Raw genomic sequence first — 17525 nt, forward strand, 5'->3', positions numbered from 1 at the left:
TTACAGGTGGCTCACAGCACTCTCACTAAATCACAGAGGTTTTTTGCCCAGACCTAGCTCTAATCCTAGAGCCTTTGGGGAATGCTCAATTGTTAAGAAAGTGCCTAAGCAAGCACATTAGAAACATCACAGGACTACATGGCTGCTTAAGTGATCACAGAATCCAGACAAACAGTAAAATAAATTATTTAATTTATGGGTCCCCATCTGTTCACAAATATCTACAGACCATTTTTACAGGAACAGATGCATGTACTTCAGAATGCACAACATCGGAGGTCAAATGTGGAAATTTTTCTTTCATCCCAATCTATTTGTTTAGAAATTAATTCTCAGCTATATGCTCAGATAAAAATAAAGTATAATTCATCCAGTAGTTATGTAGATTACCTTTTTCTATGGGTTATATATACATGAGCAGTTTTTCTCAATTAAAAAAATCTCATCTACTTATATAAATGAGTGCTCACTTTTCTCTTTGTAATGAAACTGTGGGTACAATTGCAATTACAAGTGTGAGAATGTACATTTTTGTCTGTCTCGATCTCCTTGGCTGCAAAAGATTTATTAGAAACTATATGGCACTAGACACACATGAAAAGCACTACAAACATTACATTGTCATAAGCTGGCATGCTACAGATAGAATTATTTTCCTCCACTTACCAAGCAATTTTAACATTCCTGTTTGTCCTGTATACTTGTAACAGTTTAGAGAGAGCAGAACACAGATAAAAAAGAAAAAAGATAAGTGTCAGAAGAAATTAGAGAAAATCCGTTTATTGAAAGCTATAAAGCTGATTTTTGAAGTGGCAGTAGTAGGCTGCCTGTAAATCATATTGTCCTTTAATCAACTTAGAAACTTAGTGATAAAAGGTGGGACTTGACAAATCTAAGCATTTGTACAGTTCATTCATTGGATTGTTTTGAAGAAAGGTATCTGTACTCAAAGCCTGAGACACAGACTAAACTTAGTACTCGTCCACCTTTTAACAGCTGTGTCATTTCTACCACCAGATGCAATTCGCAATCACTCCTTAACAGAGGCCAAGAAAGAGTGGAAAAGCAGGGATGTTGCAGAACAAGACAAGGCAGAAGTATATCAAAAAAGTACATGGAAGGTGAGACTTTCTGCTTGAATTAAAACAGGCCTGGTGCCAGCCCACATTGCTATCTTATTTTAAAGGTCATTAAATTTAATCATGTCAGCCAAATTTTTGAGGAGAAAAAACATAAGTACTTAAAGTATCTATAATCAATAAAACACACCTTAAAAATTAAACCTCATTGTTGCTGCCAAAATTTGAGCAGTACACATTAAAAACTTCTAATAAAAGTACATTTGTAAAAAAGCCACACTGTAAATTCAGAGTTATTTTGGAAGTTCATTACAGCTAAAGCAACTACAACTAAGCTATTAATTATAAGGTGACTATCAAAGTCCTTTCTTCTTTTTCCTCATACTGTACCATTTTGTACAGTGACAGTTAATACAGATGGATCCACATTTATCTTAAGTACTTCTGCTTTCAAAATTTGATTCACAGCCTACTCCACTGAGCAGATGGCAGGAGCACATGGTGGTTTCATGTAGCAGACTACGTTCAGTGCAGCCAAGACATGTCAATCCTTTTTGGTTGAGGTACAAGCACAATAGTAACACATCTTGGATAAATTTCACATGGAAAAGATGACAGCTAATCCCTACAGTTTCAATCAGTTGCAGAATTGGGGAATGTATGCACCAGCCTTAGAGACAGTAGCTCTTCTGGCAGGCAGAAATGACAAATAATCTTAGTTTGTCTGCAGTGGAGGATGCGCATTAAAGGAATGGTTGAGTCTCATCCAGACAAACCAGCAACCAAAGTCAAAAAGCAAAGTATTCTTGCTCTAGAATGACAAGAACTTGTTCTGTCCTCATCCTCTCTCCTACAGATATTAAAGGGGACATGTGTAAATCACTAATGGAAGCCATTACAGCTACTGGCATTTTATAATGGAATTTCTTACCAGAATTTTCATATGCTTCAAAACTGAAATCAGGTTTTCTGTCCTCTGTCACGTGGTCATAAGTGATATGTGGAACAGTTAATATCCTATCTGGAGAAGAAGGCCCATTGTCCTTGTCTAACTTAAATTTCTTCTTTTTAACCTAAAAATATACATACATTAAATTACTCAAACCAAGCCACATTTAGTTGTCTCTTCAGCAATGTCTTCAATAATAATGCAGTCCCCAGTGAGCTATAAGCAGTCAAAAGAGTGCCTAACCAATTACAAAATGTGATGCTACACCATGCATATCTGTAAGATTGCCCCCCATCCAGCCAAAACTGGCTAATCACCAGAATTCTGCACATTGTCATTAGCAAATCCCTTGCCTGCAGTAAAAAAAATCTGCTAGCTCTGCGACAGTTTATATAAATCAAACTATTCCAGAATATCTTTACCATTTTATGGATGCAATAAATCATACCTTCAGCAAAAACCAAATGCTGTTGCTACTGAACTCAGATGAACCTGGGATACTAGGGGAAGATTTTTACTCAGCATCCTCTCCTTCCAGCTTGAGACTACTGTGCAATACTCTTAGAATAGAGAGGATGGAGTATTACATAATCTAAAGATTCTGACCAAGGGGTTTTGTTACTGGTTTTTAAACAAAAAAATTCTTAACTTACAGTAGTATTTTCATATCAACTGACTCCATATGTAGGCACAACGTCTTCACCATAGAAGCTCAGAAAGCCACAAAATCAATAGCTGAGAGAAGCAGCAGGTTTTTTGTTTTTTTTTAAAAAAAACAAATTAAAAGTTACTGGTTTGGAAATAGTAATTTTTTTTTTCTTTGCTTACAGTTTTCCAAACAACATCAGTAAGTTACTGATTGATGTGCCTGAGTTAGGTCGTTATTGCTCTTTTCCAAACCCATAGATCCATTAAAAAAGTCAAGCCTGGGAACTGAAGCAAATTAAGCTAGAGTTTAAAATGTTGATATACTGAAAATCTGAAAACTGAATTGAAAATAAAACTCTAAAACCAAGTAAAAAAAATCTGTGAAACAAACACAACAAATAGCCTCTAGGGACTAAAACTCAATCCAATTTAAAAATTTTAAATTACTATAATAGGAAATGTTAGTTACTGGTACCATCACTGATTTCTTTGGTTTTGGGCTGGGTGACAGCAAATGATGATTTCTGGCAGGTTTTCGAATGTATATTTTCCATGTAGAAGAGTCTGGGTTTTCTGCTGCATAGCATCTCCATGCGGTCTAGAACAAATGTTTTAAGCCACAGAACAATTAATGCAATCAGTTTTGTAGCTATCTGTGCTACAAAGTAACTTCCAAGTAGCATGTTAGTCATTCTTTAATAGTATTCTTGAATTTCCCCACTGGAAACAAACTCAGCACGGTTTAGAATCCTTATTCAGTAAACAGAAACCACATAGTTTGAACTGAGCAAACCAGAAAGGAAGATCAGTCTTTTCAAGTGCAACTTTTGTTCGCATTAGCAACAAACAAATAATGAGAGAGAATTCTAGACTGGACTAAAAAGATTGGGGTTGAATTTCTTGCTCTGACCTAGTTTCCCTCTCTGAGCATTTTGCCTATTGCAACCTGTGTTTCAGACTCCTACTCAGAAAACAAAAATCTTTCTTCCCTGCCTCATGAGAGCACTATCAGGAAAAAAAGCAACTGTGATGTGGTCAGTAGGTCTATATTCAGACAAAGAAATAAGAATGAGAGCATGAGGGAATAGCACCAATGGTTAACCAGGAACCAAAACCAATCCTCCCTCCTGCCAACCACCAATGATTCAAGTTCTACGTTCTAAGACAAAAAGAAGGAAAAGCAGGGCTAGGGAACAAGACCAACCAGAGACAAAACGCTACTGCATTCTCTTTTAAATGTCTAAATCTATCATCAGAGTTGATTAGTAATTAGTCTCCAAGTTAAAAAGGCAGATCCTTACTTATGGACTACATGAAAGAAGGACACACAGACATACACAAAATCTAAAGTGGGAAAGGCCAGAAAACACTAGATGAAAGAAAGAAAGCAAGGCAGAATGACAGAGGAAAACAGACAGCAATTGGAAAGTAAAGGATCAGACAATCACCATATAATTCCCACCATGGTTAATAGGATACTGGAAGAAGCAACTGGCCTCTAGAAGAAAACAAGAAGGAATAGAGGCAAAAAAAGTATCATTCATTTCAGCTGTTGTCTTGTCTTGTACTTACTTCTTAAATCTCTTTGTTTGAGAATAATCTTTTTGTAAGTTATTTGTAGAGCACTTTAAATTGGGATTTTAGAAGTCTAAGACTATTAGTAAATCATAATTACCACTATTAAGAACAGGTAGTCAGCAACTCACTATTTTATCCTTCATTCCTCCTTAACATTTCAGATGGAGCCAAGTACAACATTCTGGACATGCAATCTCAGGCTTCCCAATAATTTGGGATTGATATCCCAAAAGAACCAGTGGGAACACTAAAAATCCATTCTTTGCAAAACCATACCTTTTTCTGACCATGCAATCCAAACACAACACACGGAGTCTGAAGATTTTTGGCTAATCTCTGGCTATAACCAGAGCCCTAAATTTAAACCTTTTTCACATTAACTCTGGGACTGTTTAGTTTCAAGCATAAACTTTACAGTTAGCTACTGTTTCCATAAAGAGCCTGACCTGGAAATCCACATTCACTTATGAAGCTAGAGAAATAAGTCATATGAGAATGCAAAAATGATACAGCTTAGGTGTACTTCTAGATTTCTTTTAAATTTGATCCCTGTGCTTCTAAAGCTACATGCAGATACTGAGTGAGGGAGGAAAAGCTGGAAAAACCTAGAATGAAACAATATTAATACTTCTCCAGGGTGAAATGCTAGCTCCACTGAAGTAAAGGATAAAATCTTACTGACACTGAACTGCAACTGTATTCTTAAGAGGGGATCAAAATTTTTCTGTTCTTATCCTACACGAAAACACTGATTTTGCAGAATCCCAGTGGTTCCCAGCCACCTATCCTGGAGCTAAAAACTTCAGACAAGATTTTCCTATTTAACATTCTGACTTATTTCTCCTAAATCTGAGATTTTTAAGAATTTATTTATCCCAAGGAAAGTGAAGCCTATCTGACGTCTGTCTTTATAAGCAACAATGTATTTTTTAAAAGCATAATTTTACAGCCTCCTCTCTATTTTTTTGCTACTGCAATGTATTTCATAACATTTTCCCCAGGTAAATTGGACAATAATTACAGGATAGCCTTCAGGTTTGATTTTAACTAGCTGAATTAAACAGTTTGCACTGATTTGGGAGTGAACTTTTCTGCTTACATTAAAAGTGGGATTTCCAAAACTGTTTAAAACACTTGCATCTGTAAATCCTATACAATTTTAATGGGAATCAGGCATGGAAATATTGCCAACAGTTTTGGAAAAAAAAAAAAACCAACCCCATAAATGGAAAGAAATGGTAGTATGCAAAATGCAGGAACTCAGTACCTGTATGAGAGAGGCAGCAGCTGGAATTTGACGGTTGAAATGCTTCTGTCTTTGTTTTTGTTGTACCTTTAGGGCAAAGCCTGAACCAAGAATTCCCTGTGGGAAGAAAGAAAACACAGATCTAATTTTTTTTTTAAGGGGGCAAAAACCACACATAAGCTTTCCAAATTATGTTGTATTAATAAACTTCTATTCAGCATCATAAAACCCAACTAATTATTTAGAGGAAATGACTTAATACTGTCAAGTTTTTAGACTCAGTTCATATTACTTGTTGAAACAAACTAGGAATGCTATCATGCCCTGATCCAAAGCCTATTTAAGTTAGCTGGACTTAAAAGCTTAAAAATGAGCAGAAATGATATTTCATACCCTCTAAAAGCCTCATAAATGCTTGTGCAGGGGAACGACAGAATAGGGAGAAATATCAACCTGATGTGCTTAACTTCATTTTTATGAGAAATGGAGCTTTGGCATGGCATGATTCAGGTCACAGGAAAGACCTTTTAACTGTAGTATGGTAATTTCTATTTCCATATGTTAACCCATGCTGGGAGGGGACGACAATAGAAGAGGAAAAGGAATATTACAAAATGGTCAGGACTTCAGAGAGTTCAACACAAGGCCATCTTATCCGCTTTCTGGACAAAGGACATGGACTAATAGCACTGGATGGTGTACAACCCAAAATAGCCTCTGAACGTAGTATAACTATTAAATCCAAAATTAAGTATAGAGCGAGTCATTGATGTAGTCATTTGCATAGCTATAGACATATTTAACAGAGGTTTTAGTAACATGGATAAAAATGAGATCTTCTATAAATCAACTTACGTGACTACACCTACTCAACAAAAGCATAGTTCATTTTCTACATATGATAGCTATGGTGTCAGAGCAGCCAGTGATCTTGGCTCAAGCTCTAAGAACTGTATTAATCATCAAGTGTTTTGAAAGTAACAGGAAAGGCCCTTCCTATTATGTTCATTTAGTAAAGATCAAAGACTTAATGATGCTCAAAAATCACTTATTTGGGAAATGAAGGATCATTGCTAGATCCAGAACCCATACCAGTTGTGTTTAGCCACAACAATTACTTTTGACTGTGATCTCAGCCAGCTACCCTTATTTAAAATGGCAACAAGGCAGCATGCAATAGTTACTACATATCAACTATTTACTGCTGGAGCTTCAATCCCTGAATTTCCGCCTTGGGCCAACTCACAAGAACAACTTAATTCAGTAATAAAAATCACACTAATAAAGGGGTGTTTGTTGTTGTTTTACTTCTACAAACTACTAGGGAAATCTGACAGGTAAGCATAAAAGCATTGCTGTGAAGGTGGGGCTGCTACACAATTATTTATAAAACATCTTTGCTGGCATTCAAGTCTGAGGAAAAAACAAACAACTCTTCAGTCAAAATAGCAGCTTTTGGCATTTTTCTTACAGATCATTTAATTTACCAGATCTCTCTTCTAAACAAGGAATAAATGTGAAAGATTAGAATGGGGGGCGTGGGGAAGAATATGCTTTAAAGGCAAACTGATGCTGGAGAGTCTAAAAATCTAGTTACCCTCCTCTGCAACAGCTTGCATACCTTCAAAGTAAGCAACTAATTTTAAAAAGCCACTGGAGTTTTAACAGTTACTATTTCATGTTGTGAAGAATTCTTGTGACAGTACTGTGACATCCTGTACCTATTCCTACCACTTCCCTGCCACAACTACTCTAACATCTGCTAACACAACTGTTCGTGTCACTGAACTGAAAAACTTGCTGAAAAATGAACATTTTAACAGCACGTTTCAAGTTGCACAGACATTTTAACAGCACAATTCAGGAGTATTGCTAAATTTGTGAAAAAAATACCCTTAACTACCCTTGGCACTCAACGTTTTGGGTTTTCAAACCACAGTCCAGGTTTTGCTGATTTTGAATTTACCCTTGGTACTCAAGTGCCTTGTTTCTTGTTAGAAAGTACTTGGGAACCTGTTTTCAGCACAAAGTGCCATAACACCTTTAAAAGCTCAGCCCTAGGTCACTTTTGAAAATGGGACTTTGGCCATGGACAGATGCTAATTTGGCAAAGAGTTGCATCAGCGTCCCTGGCTGCTTATTGTTGTCTCTCTGCCAGTGACACCTTTTTGGCAGCTTTGCTAGAAGAATGATGTGTATGAGAACTCTACAGTTCACCCCTGGCCTAATCAGTTGAGTAAACTATGAGTGAATGCCTTAAAAAGCCAAAACATCACTAAGTCACTGAGTCCAGAAGTAATTAGCATGAGAAATAATTTCCTTTACACTTCTGAGATGGGCAGAAGTATTTTGAATTAAACATCTCTTTCTCAAATTCTCAAATACAGACCAAATCTAGTGTTGCATAGAATAAACACTGCATATTTACTTTTTTTAGGTACTTGTATAGAAGCTCTTTTGCTTCTACAAGCTACATATATTTTAATTACAATATAAAAGTTTAATACAAAGCTTTCATAACATCAGGTTAAATGAAAGGTTAAAGAATCAATAACAAAAGTTTCCTCTGATAACTGATAAGTCAACACCAAATTGTCAGCAGAATGACAAGATAACCTACCGCAGGTAGTGCAAAAAATGAAATTGCGAATACTGAAAAACAAGATGCGATGGTCTTTCCTATCCAGGTCTGAGGCACTTTATCCCCATAGCCAATAGTGGTAACAGTCACCTGTAAAGAGAAATACATAGAGCATTACAGTAAGTATTAACGTGGCAGTTTCGGATTGTTGTTCTTTCTTCCTTTTTTATTTATTTTAAAGAAACATTAGTTGCATTCCTAACTCTCCCAATGACAGTCTGTGTGACAGTAATGAAGGTAACTCTCCAGATTTGCTTCCCCATCTATAATAGATGGAAGAAGGTACAGGAAACTGAATTATAATAAAATACATGTTTAAAATCTTGTAAAGTAAAACCATTAATTAAAGTCTTCATGGCTAAGGCAACTTTACAGCATATGAAGTTACTGGGATATGGGTTGCCTGCCCATGTCATACACTTTCCTTAGGTGGAGGCTGCCAACAGTTCTGAATTGCTGATTTTCTTTATGGGCAGGAGATGTTTGCTGAGAGTATTACAGGGCTGTTGCACAGAAAGAGCATATATATATACCATAACCATGGACTATGACGTGGGTCAGACATGAAGTAATCTAGAGAATAATATTGATATAAATAGCAAGAGAAGCTGAAAAATTTCCATGGAGTAAAGATCCTGAAAACATAGGCTAATGAATCACTAATTCATATAATACATGGAGAGCAAGAACAGATAATTTAATGCACACATGCAGGAAACATCTGTTCAGTTTGGGTTTCAAAACACTGAAGTAAAGATTGCCACTATAGTTATGTAGCATAACAAGGCTTAATAAGTCATTATTTGCATGAGCTCAAGGACAGAATGGATTTCTTTGAAGCAGAAGGATACATTTGGCATCTGAGGGCAATTTAAATCCACCTATGACACAAGCTATTTCTGAATTTGGAAATTAGAGAGATTTTTATGTATGACTTTGAAGAAGGCTAACCAAATCAGAGCATGTGAAACCACATGAAGCTCTCAAGCAGTTGAAGTACACCTCAACTGCTGGCTGTACAGATTTTCTTCTGACAGTATGGGCTTCAGCTGCCCAGGACACAGAGGACGTTAGTCCCAGACAACAATATACACAGGCCATCCCCACCTTGCCCTGCAGTTGCTCCTAGTTCGCCTGTCTGCTGTAACACATGCTACCCAGCGACTGCAGAAATGCAGGCAATGCCCAGGGCAGCATCTCTAGGGGAGGAGAGAAGTGAAGGGCAGATTTATAGAGGCAAGATATTTGTTAAGGAGGTTGTCGTGGTTTAGCCCCAGCCAGCAACTAAGCACCATGCAGCCGCTCGCTCACTCCCCCTACCCCGATGGGATGGGGGAGAGAATCGGAGGAGTAAGAGTGAGAAACACTCCTGGGTTGAGATAAGAACAGTTTAATAATTGAAATAAAGTAAAATAGTAATGCTAATAGTAACAGTATAATAATGATAATAATAATAATGATACACGAAGCAAGTGATGCGCAATGCAATTGCTCACCACCCGCTGACCGATACCCAGACAGTTCCCGAGCAGCGATCGCTGCTCCCCGGCCAACCCCCCCCAGTTTATATACTGAGCATGATGTCATATGGTATAGAATAGCCCTTTGGTCAGTTTGGATCAACTATTCTGGCTGTGCCCCCTCCCAGTTTCTTGTGCGCCTGGCAGAGCATGGGAAGCTGAAAAAGTCCTTGACTAGCATAAGCAGTACTCAGCAACAACTAAAAACATCAGCATGTTATCAACATTCTTCTCCTACTAAATCCAAAACACAGCACTATGCCTGCTACTAGGAAGAAAATTAACTCTATCCCAGCCGAAACCAGGACAGAGGTGAAGGGATGGAGAACCCGGGTTTGGGGAAATTAAAGGTCATGGCAAGTGCTTCAGGAAAACTGTGGCCGTCAGCCACTTTAATAACTGTCCATTCCTACTAGAAGATGAGACACCAGAGGGAAACCCTGTGGGTGTAAGTTCTGACCAGAGCTGCACCTCAGAAACACATGAAGCAAGCCATCCATACTCAAACTGTCCAGCTTCTAAGCACATCATTATGTGTCTGTCAAACACACAACAAAGGGACGGTTCTAGCTGCTTGAGATGGCAATGTTAAGTTTATTGCAGGTTGCTGAGACTCAAAACATTCAAGTATTAGCATTTAATTTTTAATACAAGTTTTTAAAATGTGGCTTATTTTCAAAACTGTTTCATATCCTACAAAAGTATTTTAAGAATTAGTAAGGTGAGTTAAGTACCCAAGTACCTTTGCCTGTATTCCTGAAATTGTTGTTGAAATACCACCTTAATTCAGGCCTGATGAGGAACTGAAGGGATGACATGATCTCCTTACCCACATAAGAGGGCCAGTTAAAAAAAAAAAAATCCTAAATTCTTATTACAATTTCCTGTTCAAAAAATATGATATAAAAAAGGAAATATAATTATGGGAAAAGTGATGGCCTCCACTACCTTCTTACATAAAAGATGAGAAAAGATAGTGGTTTATGCCTCAGTTTTTAAGAAGATTTACAAATCCGTGACATTGAAAAGTTTTATCAACTATGATTCTGTGTTACAATCCTAACATCATGTTGGAATACATACATTAACTAGACAGAAAAGAAATAGGTGCTTTTGAGCTGACTGAAGTGTGACTGAAAAAAAAAAATCATATACAACTAATTATCTCCCCTTTCCCACCCACTCCGCCCATCCCTTCTGAATTTATCTATATGAAGCATCAGTGACACAAGAAAAGCATTTTCTGTACAGTTTGTTTAGGAGTTTTTTAAAAAACATTTTGGAAATTGGGTTGCAAATCAAAGTGTATGTTTAAGTTAACATTTTTTTTCTGCCGTCATAACTCTAATCCATCTACAAATGCATTGTATTCCAAAATTACATTTTCTCCCCCCCCCCCAAGATATATGCTGTTGAAACCTCACATGCCAAGTTTCTGCCCTAAATGAATTTTTACAGCCAGATTATAACCCCCTAGAGAGTACAGTATTAATTTTACAGTTGTAAAATAGGATCTTATAATGGAAATACTGACTCAACTTCTACTCTAGCACAGTAAATATGTTGGCATAATGAAATTAAATTGATACAAGAGCTCACACATTAAATTTTCATTGAAAAGCAGCATGTAAAGCTAATTGCTTTAATTAGGAACAAAATCATATTCATCCATTGACTATTTCAGAACTTTGATCTGATGTACATCACACCACAGGCTTTGGTATTAAGACTAATCTTGTTCCTATTAAACATGTATCAATAGTCTGAAGGAGGCAACACAAAACAAAAATTGACACAGAAGAATCATAGAATCATAGAATTGTTTAGGTTGGAAAAGACCTTTAAGATCATCCAGTCCAACCATTAAAGAAGAAGAAACAGTAATGTTCATTAGCACTGAATAAGGAAGGGATTTTATTCAAGGCTATCAGGCTAAAGTGAGCACAGCAAACTAATCAGGTGAATAACAATGCCCTGATGATGAAACCCTCGCTGTGTGCCTTGCAAAAATTTGGTTAGTTGAACAGCTACAAGATAAAGGAATGCATGATTCAGAGGTGTTAAAAAGGCAGACATCACAGGGCTGGGGGAGCAGACACAAACTAGAAGGTTAAAAAAGCCAAGCAAATAAGGGAAAGTCACCTTATAGAAAATACCTTAGCTACTTTATTTCTAAATTTGCAGCACTACAACTTCAAAATCAATTGCAATAGGTATTCCTTTGCATACCAAATACCACCCAGAATTTTCTGACCCATTCGAAATACCCATCTTGATTAAATCAAGCAATACAAGAACATCCGGTGATATACCAGAAACATCAAAAGGCTCCCTGACTTCTTTCCACTTGAAGTATAGCGAATTGCAAAATGGTTTGAAAACTCTCCTATACGCTTAAGTGTAGTGAACGCATCAGAAGCCTTTCTACTGCTTGACATCTTATACAGTCAACTGCATTCATGCAAGTTGAATATGAAGTTGCCGAAATCTATGCAGCAAAAGTGCAAACAGATTGGACACTCGTGCTTTCATTTTACTGTGAAGTATGCAATCTGTACAAAGCTAAAACAATCCCTGGTGATCTTTCGATATTTTGAATTCTTTTCGAATGACAATATTTTTCTTCCTTGTGCATATGAGGATGTTAGCGATATGAACCAATTCACACAACAGAAGTTCCACTTTCTGCTCCCAATCACCTCTATATATATTGCAGCACTCTGAGAAGATTAAAGTTACATCGTTCAGATGAACAAGTTAAGAGACCATGTTCTACAGGACACAAATGTTTTGAAACATCGGAATTAAAATTGTAATCCAAAGCTGAAGAAAGGACTTCCCGGTCACTAGTATTAAAAAGATTTAAAGGGGATGTTTGGATTCTTTTTCTTCTTACAATTTCAAAGTTGTTTTCATGTAGTTATCATTGCTGTATGACAGACTCACACCATCATTCTTGATGCAGTTGAAGTACATAACTGAGACACAACCACATCTGAAGGACACTGAAACACTTCTAATAACTTAGGATATGAAATGAAATGGAACTACACATCCAATTGAAAACACAACAAACAGAATATGTTAACTTCAGTGTCATGTCTCTCAAATAACACATCCTCAGTGCTGCCTAGCCATGGCTGTTGGATCTTAGTTTAATACCTCCTCAAGGTGTCATTTTCAGCCATCAATCAGTTCTGACCAAATTACTGGCCACTCTAAACTTCCTAATCAAATGGTGGCCCAAAATAAACATTTCCACTTGTGAGATCTCAGAGATAAAACTAGAAGAGTCTTAAAAAAAAAAAAAAAAAAAAAAAGAAAACCAACTGATGAAAATTAAGTTGGAGCACTGAGCTCACCTAAATTTGCGAAGTCTGTTCTGTGCAATGCAAAAAGGGATACAGCAGCTTTAACCCAGTCAATAAGAATACAAGGGTTGAAGGGATTTTCAGGTTGCTATTCCTAGTTTCTGGCTAGTTCAAGTCAGCCACATTATGTCGTCTCATTCACTATCTCTTGAAAATGTAACTCCATCTGAAAACAAATTGGCTTTCCCCTCACTGTTCCTGTTGGGACCTTATGCCAGAACCTCATGCTTTTGATGGTACCAGATATTCTTGTAGGCTCCTGTCTTCATTTCTGAAAGATGGGTTTCCAGCCTTGTTTTTCTGTTCCACTGTTTCATGGTCTCAGTTTATCCCCCTCCTCTCTTCCATTACCTCACTCCTGCAGTACACATACCAGCAACACAGCACACTCCACAGGCCACTGAAGCCCTTTCTTAGTGTTTAGCCTCACAAATAAAAGCTGTTTTTACTTGCTCTTGTAAAATAGTCTGTTCGCATCCTGGATCATCCTGGCAGTAGTTCTCAAGGATTACAAGACATAGGACATAAACTTGCATAAAAATAGGGAGAATTGTTCATTATTAGTGAAGGTATAGGCAAAATGTTTGGGTTCATCTGAGCGCTCTCCCCCTCCCCCCCAGGCACCCCTACCAAAATACAAAGGTAACCAAATCAGGAAAACATAGTCCTTAAACTCAAAAAAAAAAAAAAAAAAAAAGACACTTAAAACCTCACTAGAAGATGGTTATTTGATCTTTTTTTTCATTTGGTCATTATTATGATCATTTTTACTTGGAGTGAACAGACAATTTTAGATCTGAACTCAGCAGTGAATGTATACATGGACACAAGCAACAGAACTCATAAGAGATCCAGCAACTTTGTATCCTAGGCCCGATAATTAATCCATTGTCAGTTGTTTACATTTTACAGTACAGCAATACCCACTGTCTTTGGGAAGCTGCAGCATGCCAGCCCTTCTCTGCTTACTGATCAGGTGAATGGGAAATAGCGAGAGGTCTTCTGGCTACCATCAGTCACATTGCTGGCAAAGTCAACAGCCAGCTCTGCCTATTGGACTTGAACTCACCAGTTTTGAACTCAAGCACATATAGGTCTTAATCTATAGTAGAGGAGTTTCTCTTATTTGGACCTTGCTCAACAGACCGCTTCTGTACAAAAAATGACAGAAAAAGCAGCCAGTTAAAATAGTACCCTCTATGTTTGTGTGATATTGAAGGAAGTGCTGGGGAAAGTTATTAACATATGCAGATAGTTTGATTACAGTTTCTGAACTGTTCATGGAAATTCTGCAGCTATTTATTTTCCATTCGGTATTGTACTATATTACACCTCACAAAATGTAGTAATTATACTGAAAAGAAACAGCATTATCTAGGTACAACAAGGGAAAAAAAAGAATGCTTAAACATAAACTAGGTAGCCAAATATCTTAGGAGGGAAGTTTTAAAACATCTTCCTATAAGGATAATTCTAACCATGTTACAGAGGAAAATCAGAGTGAAGTTAGTTTCAGCATCTTACAGACCCATTTCAACAGGAGCACAATTTGTGCTAATCATTGAAATTTAAATGAAAGCTAAATTCCTTAATTATAATTATTTTTTCTAGGTCATGACATAGATAATTACCTATATTTTGAAATACTTTTATTTCATCAAATGGACAACAACTGTTGAAAATTTCTGGATTCTTTTAGATATAATTTTTTTCCTAGCTCCTTGATATCTTTTGATAGAGGTTTAAAGATTTAGGAATTAAGAAAATAAGTCCTAAGAGTGTTCTCTAGATGTAAGAATATCTACATCTATACTTTTTAAGTAAGAATTTTAAAAGGTTTCTCCACATCTACCCCACATATCTTCATTAAATGAGAACAAAATGTAGTTGGAACTGCTCATGGAGTTCAAGCTCAGAGAAGGCAGTCGCAAGATGCAGAGATTGCACGCAAAAAGCATTTAAAAATACTAACTCTTACATCTTCAGACCCCCGCTCCAAACATTCTTAAAATAACCAACCTCCCCCCCAAAAAAAACCCCAAACAGTTCATCCCAAAAATTTGGGGGGGGGGGGGGGGGGGAAGGCTATAACAGGCCTATAGTTGGTATTCTTGACTTGTAAACCACAAAAAGAATAAAAATGAAGTGTCGCCTTCTGTCTAACACTGAAGTCAGTGTACAGTCCTCAACAGCTTTTTTAATTTAGAAGTGGGGGAAAAAGGGTTCCAAATAACACAAGATCCCTTCTATGTAGCAATTTTTCAATATTTATGTTCAACTATTTATAAATTAAATCGTATCTGTTCTAATTTAGCAAAAGTTCTATGCACATGTAGTTTCAAGTGGTATTTCCTGCAACTTTTCAGCAAAGCTTTCCCACAATTTTGATTTTCAATTTACATTAAGCACATACTGATTGGGCTTTGCTAAATAGGAACATGGCTTTACGTATGCTTAGAAGTAAGCAAACTTGTCAATGTTTTGTTGAATTCGGTCCTTGGTGAGAAAGTACATATCGGTGAATTAAAGGAAGAAGAAATTCTTAACTAAAGCAGACAACTGCTCAATCCAAGTCAAAGGAATGGGCACAGTGTAATATCCATGCTTGGCTATATTCAATAATTGCTTGTGGCAAATAGTGTTCATGATCAAAGAGGTTGTTAGCACAATCCACATAATGGTTTTCCTGTGGATGTTTGTTCAGACGTGAAGGTTGGAAATTGTGTATCATTCAGTGGATATCAAAAGGAGAGCTCCCCTCAGTCTGCCTGAGGCATGACTGAATTTAATGCTTAAGGGGGATGGGGGGACCACCACACACAACACACCACAAACAAACAAACAAAAAATAACCCACAAAAAAACCGAGAGACAGTGAGCCGATAACATTCCCTGGAGGTGGTCATCTTTGACAGATTTGGTGAGAACATTTAGCATCTTTCTTTTAATTTTTTTTAGTTCGTGGGTTTTTGTTTTTTTTTTTTTTTTTTTTTTTTTACATTCTTGTTTTTATTCTCCAGAATCTATACTAGGTCTTTAAGACTGTTAGTCTGGACATGAAGGACAACATAAGCAGACTAATTTTGAATACTTCCGCTAGGGAGCTGAAAGATGCATCATGTTACTTGTATTTTACTTGAAAATACTAAACTTGTCTTTTGAAAGACATACAGATATGCAGCCATTGGCATAATTATTTATACAACATGCGCTGCATTCAAATCTAGCAATAATACAGCCAAATCTTTACTCTGCGCCACAAGGTAACCTTAGGTTTCTTCAAGAAGCCCATAAACTGGAATGGAGAATAGCTACAGCCCAGGGTTCTCAAGGAAATTCAAATAAAGCCCAGGAGGCCAATTTATATATGGAAATGGAAAAGCAATATAGATTTATAAATAACAACAATGACAATGAAGAACATTTAATTACAAGTTATGCAGCCTATGGGTATGTCTATAGTCAGCAAAGCACAGTCATATAAAAGTACCCAATTCCAGATGCAGTTTAGCTGTGGTAACACAGACCTTTTGTATGGTTTACTTTATGCTATGCTACATATTCTACTGCCACTACCCAAAGAACTTGTTTAGCAGTGTACACATACGCTGAGATAACAAAAAAGTGCCACGTTGTAGAGTGAGAAAGGGAGCGTGAAAACATTATCAAGTACTTCTCTTTTAGAAGTATTCTCTACTTCATAAGGTAAGTGCACTTTCAGAGAAGTGAGATCAGCTGTCGCCAGACAGATCATGCATCTACAACGGCGTTTGAGACAGGAGCTGTGAATTACCTTCTGCGTGTCCAGTTCAAAACAGACTGAGACAGATTTTCAGTCACCAGAATTTGTAGTGTTTAAGCGATTCTGAAAATTCTGGCTAAAACATAACTGAAACTTTTGAGACCTAACACTTTGAGAAGGGTTTTGTATGAGTTTGAGACCTTCATTAGGAAGCATCCTGATACTTAATGACCTCCCAGTAATCGTCCTAACTTTACAGGGCTTTTTCATAACAGAAAGCGTGAAGAATATTACAGTATCAAAAGAGCAGTAATGGATGGACCTGAATCCATTTCAGTTTTGTTATGCTAAATCCTTTTAGCAGTTAGCAGAAGTATAGCATCTGCATTTAGAGCCGAACAAGGACACTAAATTCTATTTTTAATATTAAAGAAATTACATTATGGGTTCATTGAATGCAGTCTCACTCTTTGAGCGGCATGCTGCAACATAATAGGAGTTATGACAGAGAAAGAATATTATCATGATTACACTTATTGATTAAATAATTTTATTGTAATTAGAAAGACAAAATAACTGGCATGCCTATTAACTGAGCAATAATTCCATGAAAGGAGACTATTTCAATATCCTGACAGAGAGTATTGCTTCTATGAAAGATTTTACTGTATTTTCAGTAAGCCAATCTGGTCTGTCACATACTCAATTTTTAATGCCAACACCAATGACAGCATGTGTTTTTAAATGCAGC

The 17525-nt window shown here is 36.9% G+C and overlaps 1 protein-coding gene across 1 annotated transcript in view; it reads right to left on the reverse strand.

The window, feature by feature from the left end:
- KCNQ1 (potassium voltage-gated channel subfamily Q member 1) overlaps positions 1 to 17525 on the reverse strand; it is a 368559-nt gene that overhangs the window by 254539 nt on the left and 96495 nt on the right. The window contains exons 7-11 of the mRNA XM_075712468.1: positions 8121 to 8231; positions 5522 to 5617; positions 3152 to 3274; positions 2011 to 2152; positions 667 to 693 (exon numbers count right to left, since the gene is read on the reverse strand). Of these exons, the coding sequence (XP_075568583.1) occupies positions 667 to 693; positions 2011 to 2152; positions 3152 to 3274; positions 5522 to 5617; positions 8121 to 8231 (499 nt within the window). The remainder of the gene's footprint in view (positions 1 to 666; positions 694 to 2010; positions 2153 to 3151; positions 3275 to 5521; positions 5618 to 8120; positions 8232 to 17525) is intronic.

This window comes from Pelecanus crispus, chromosome 6 (genome assembly GCF_030463565.1).
Source record: "Pelecanus crispus isolate bPelCri1 chromosome 6, bPelCri1.pri, whole genome shotgun sequence".
Taxonomy (NCBI): Eukaryota; Metazoa; Chordata; class Aves; order Pelecaniformes; family Pelecanidae; genus Pelecanus; species Pelecanus crispus.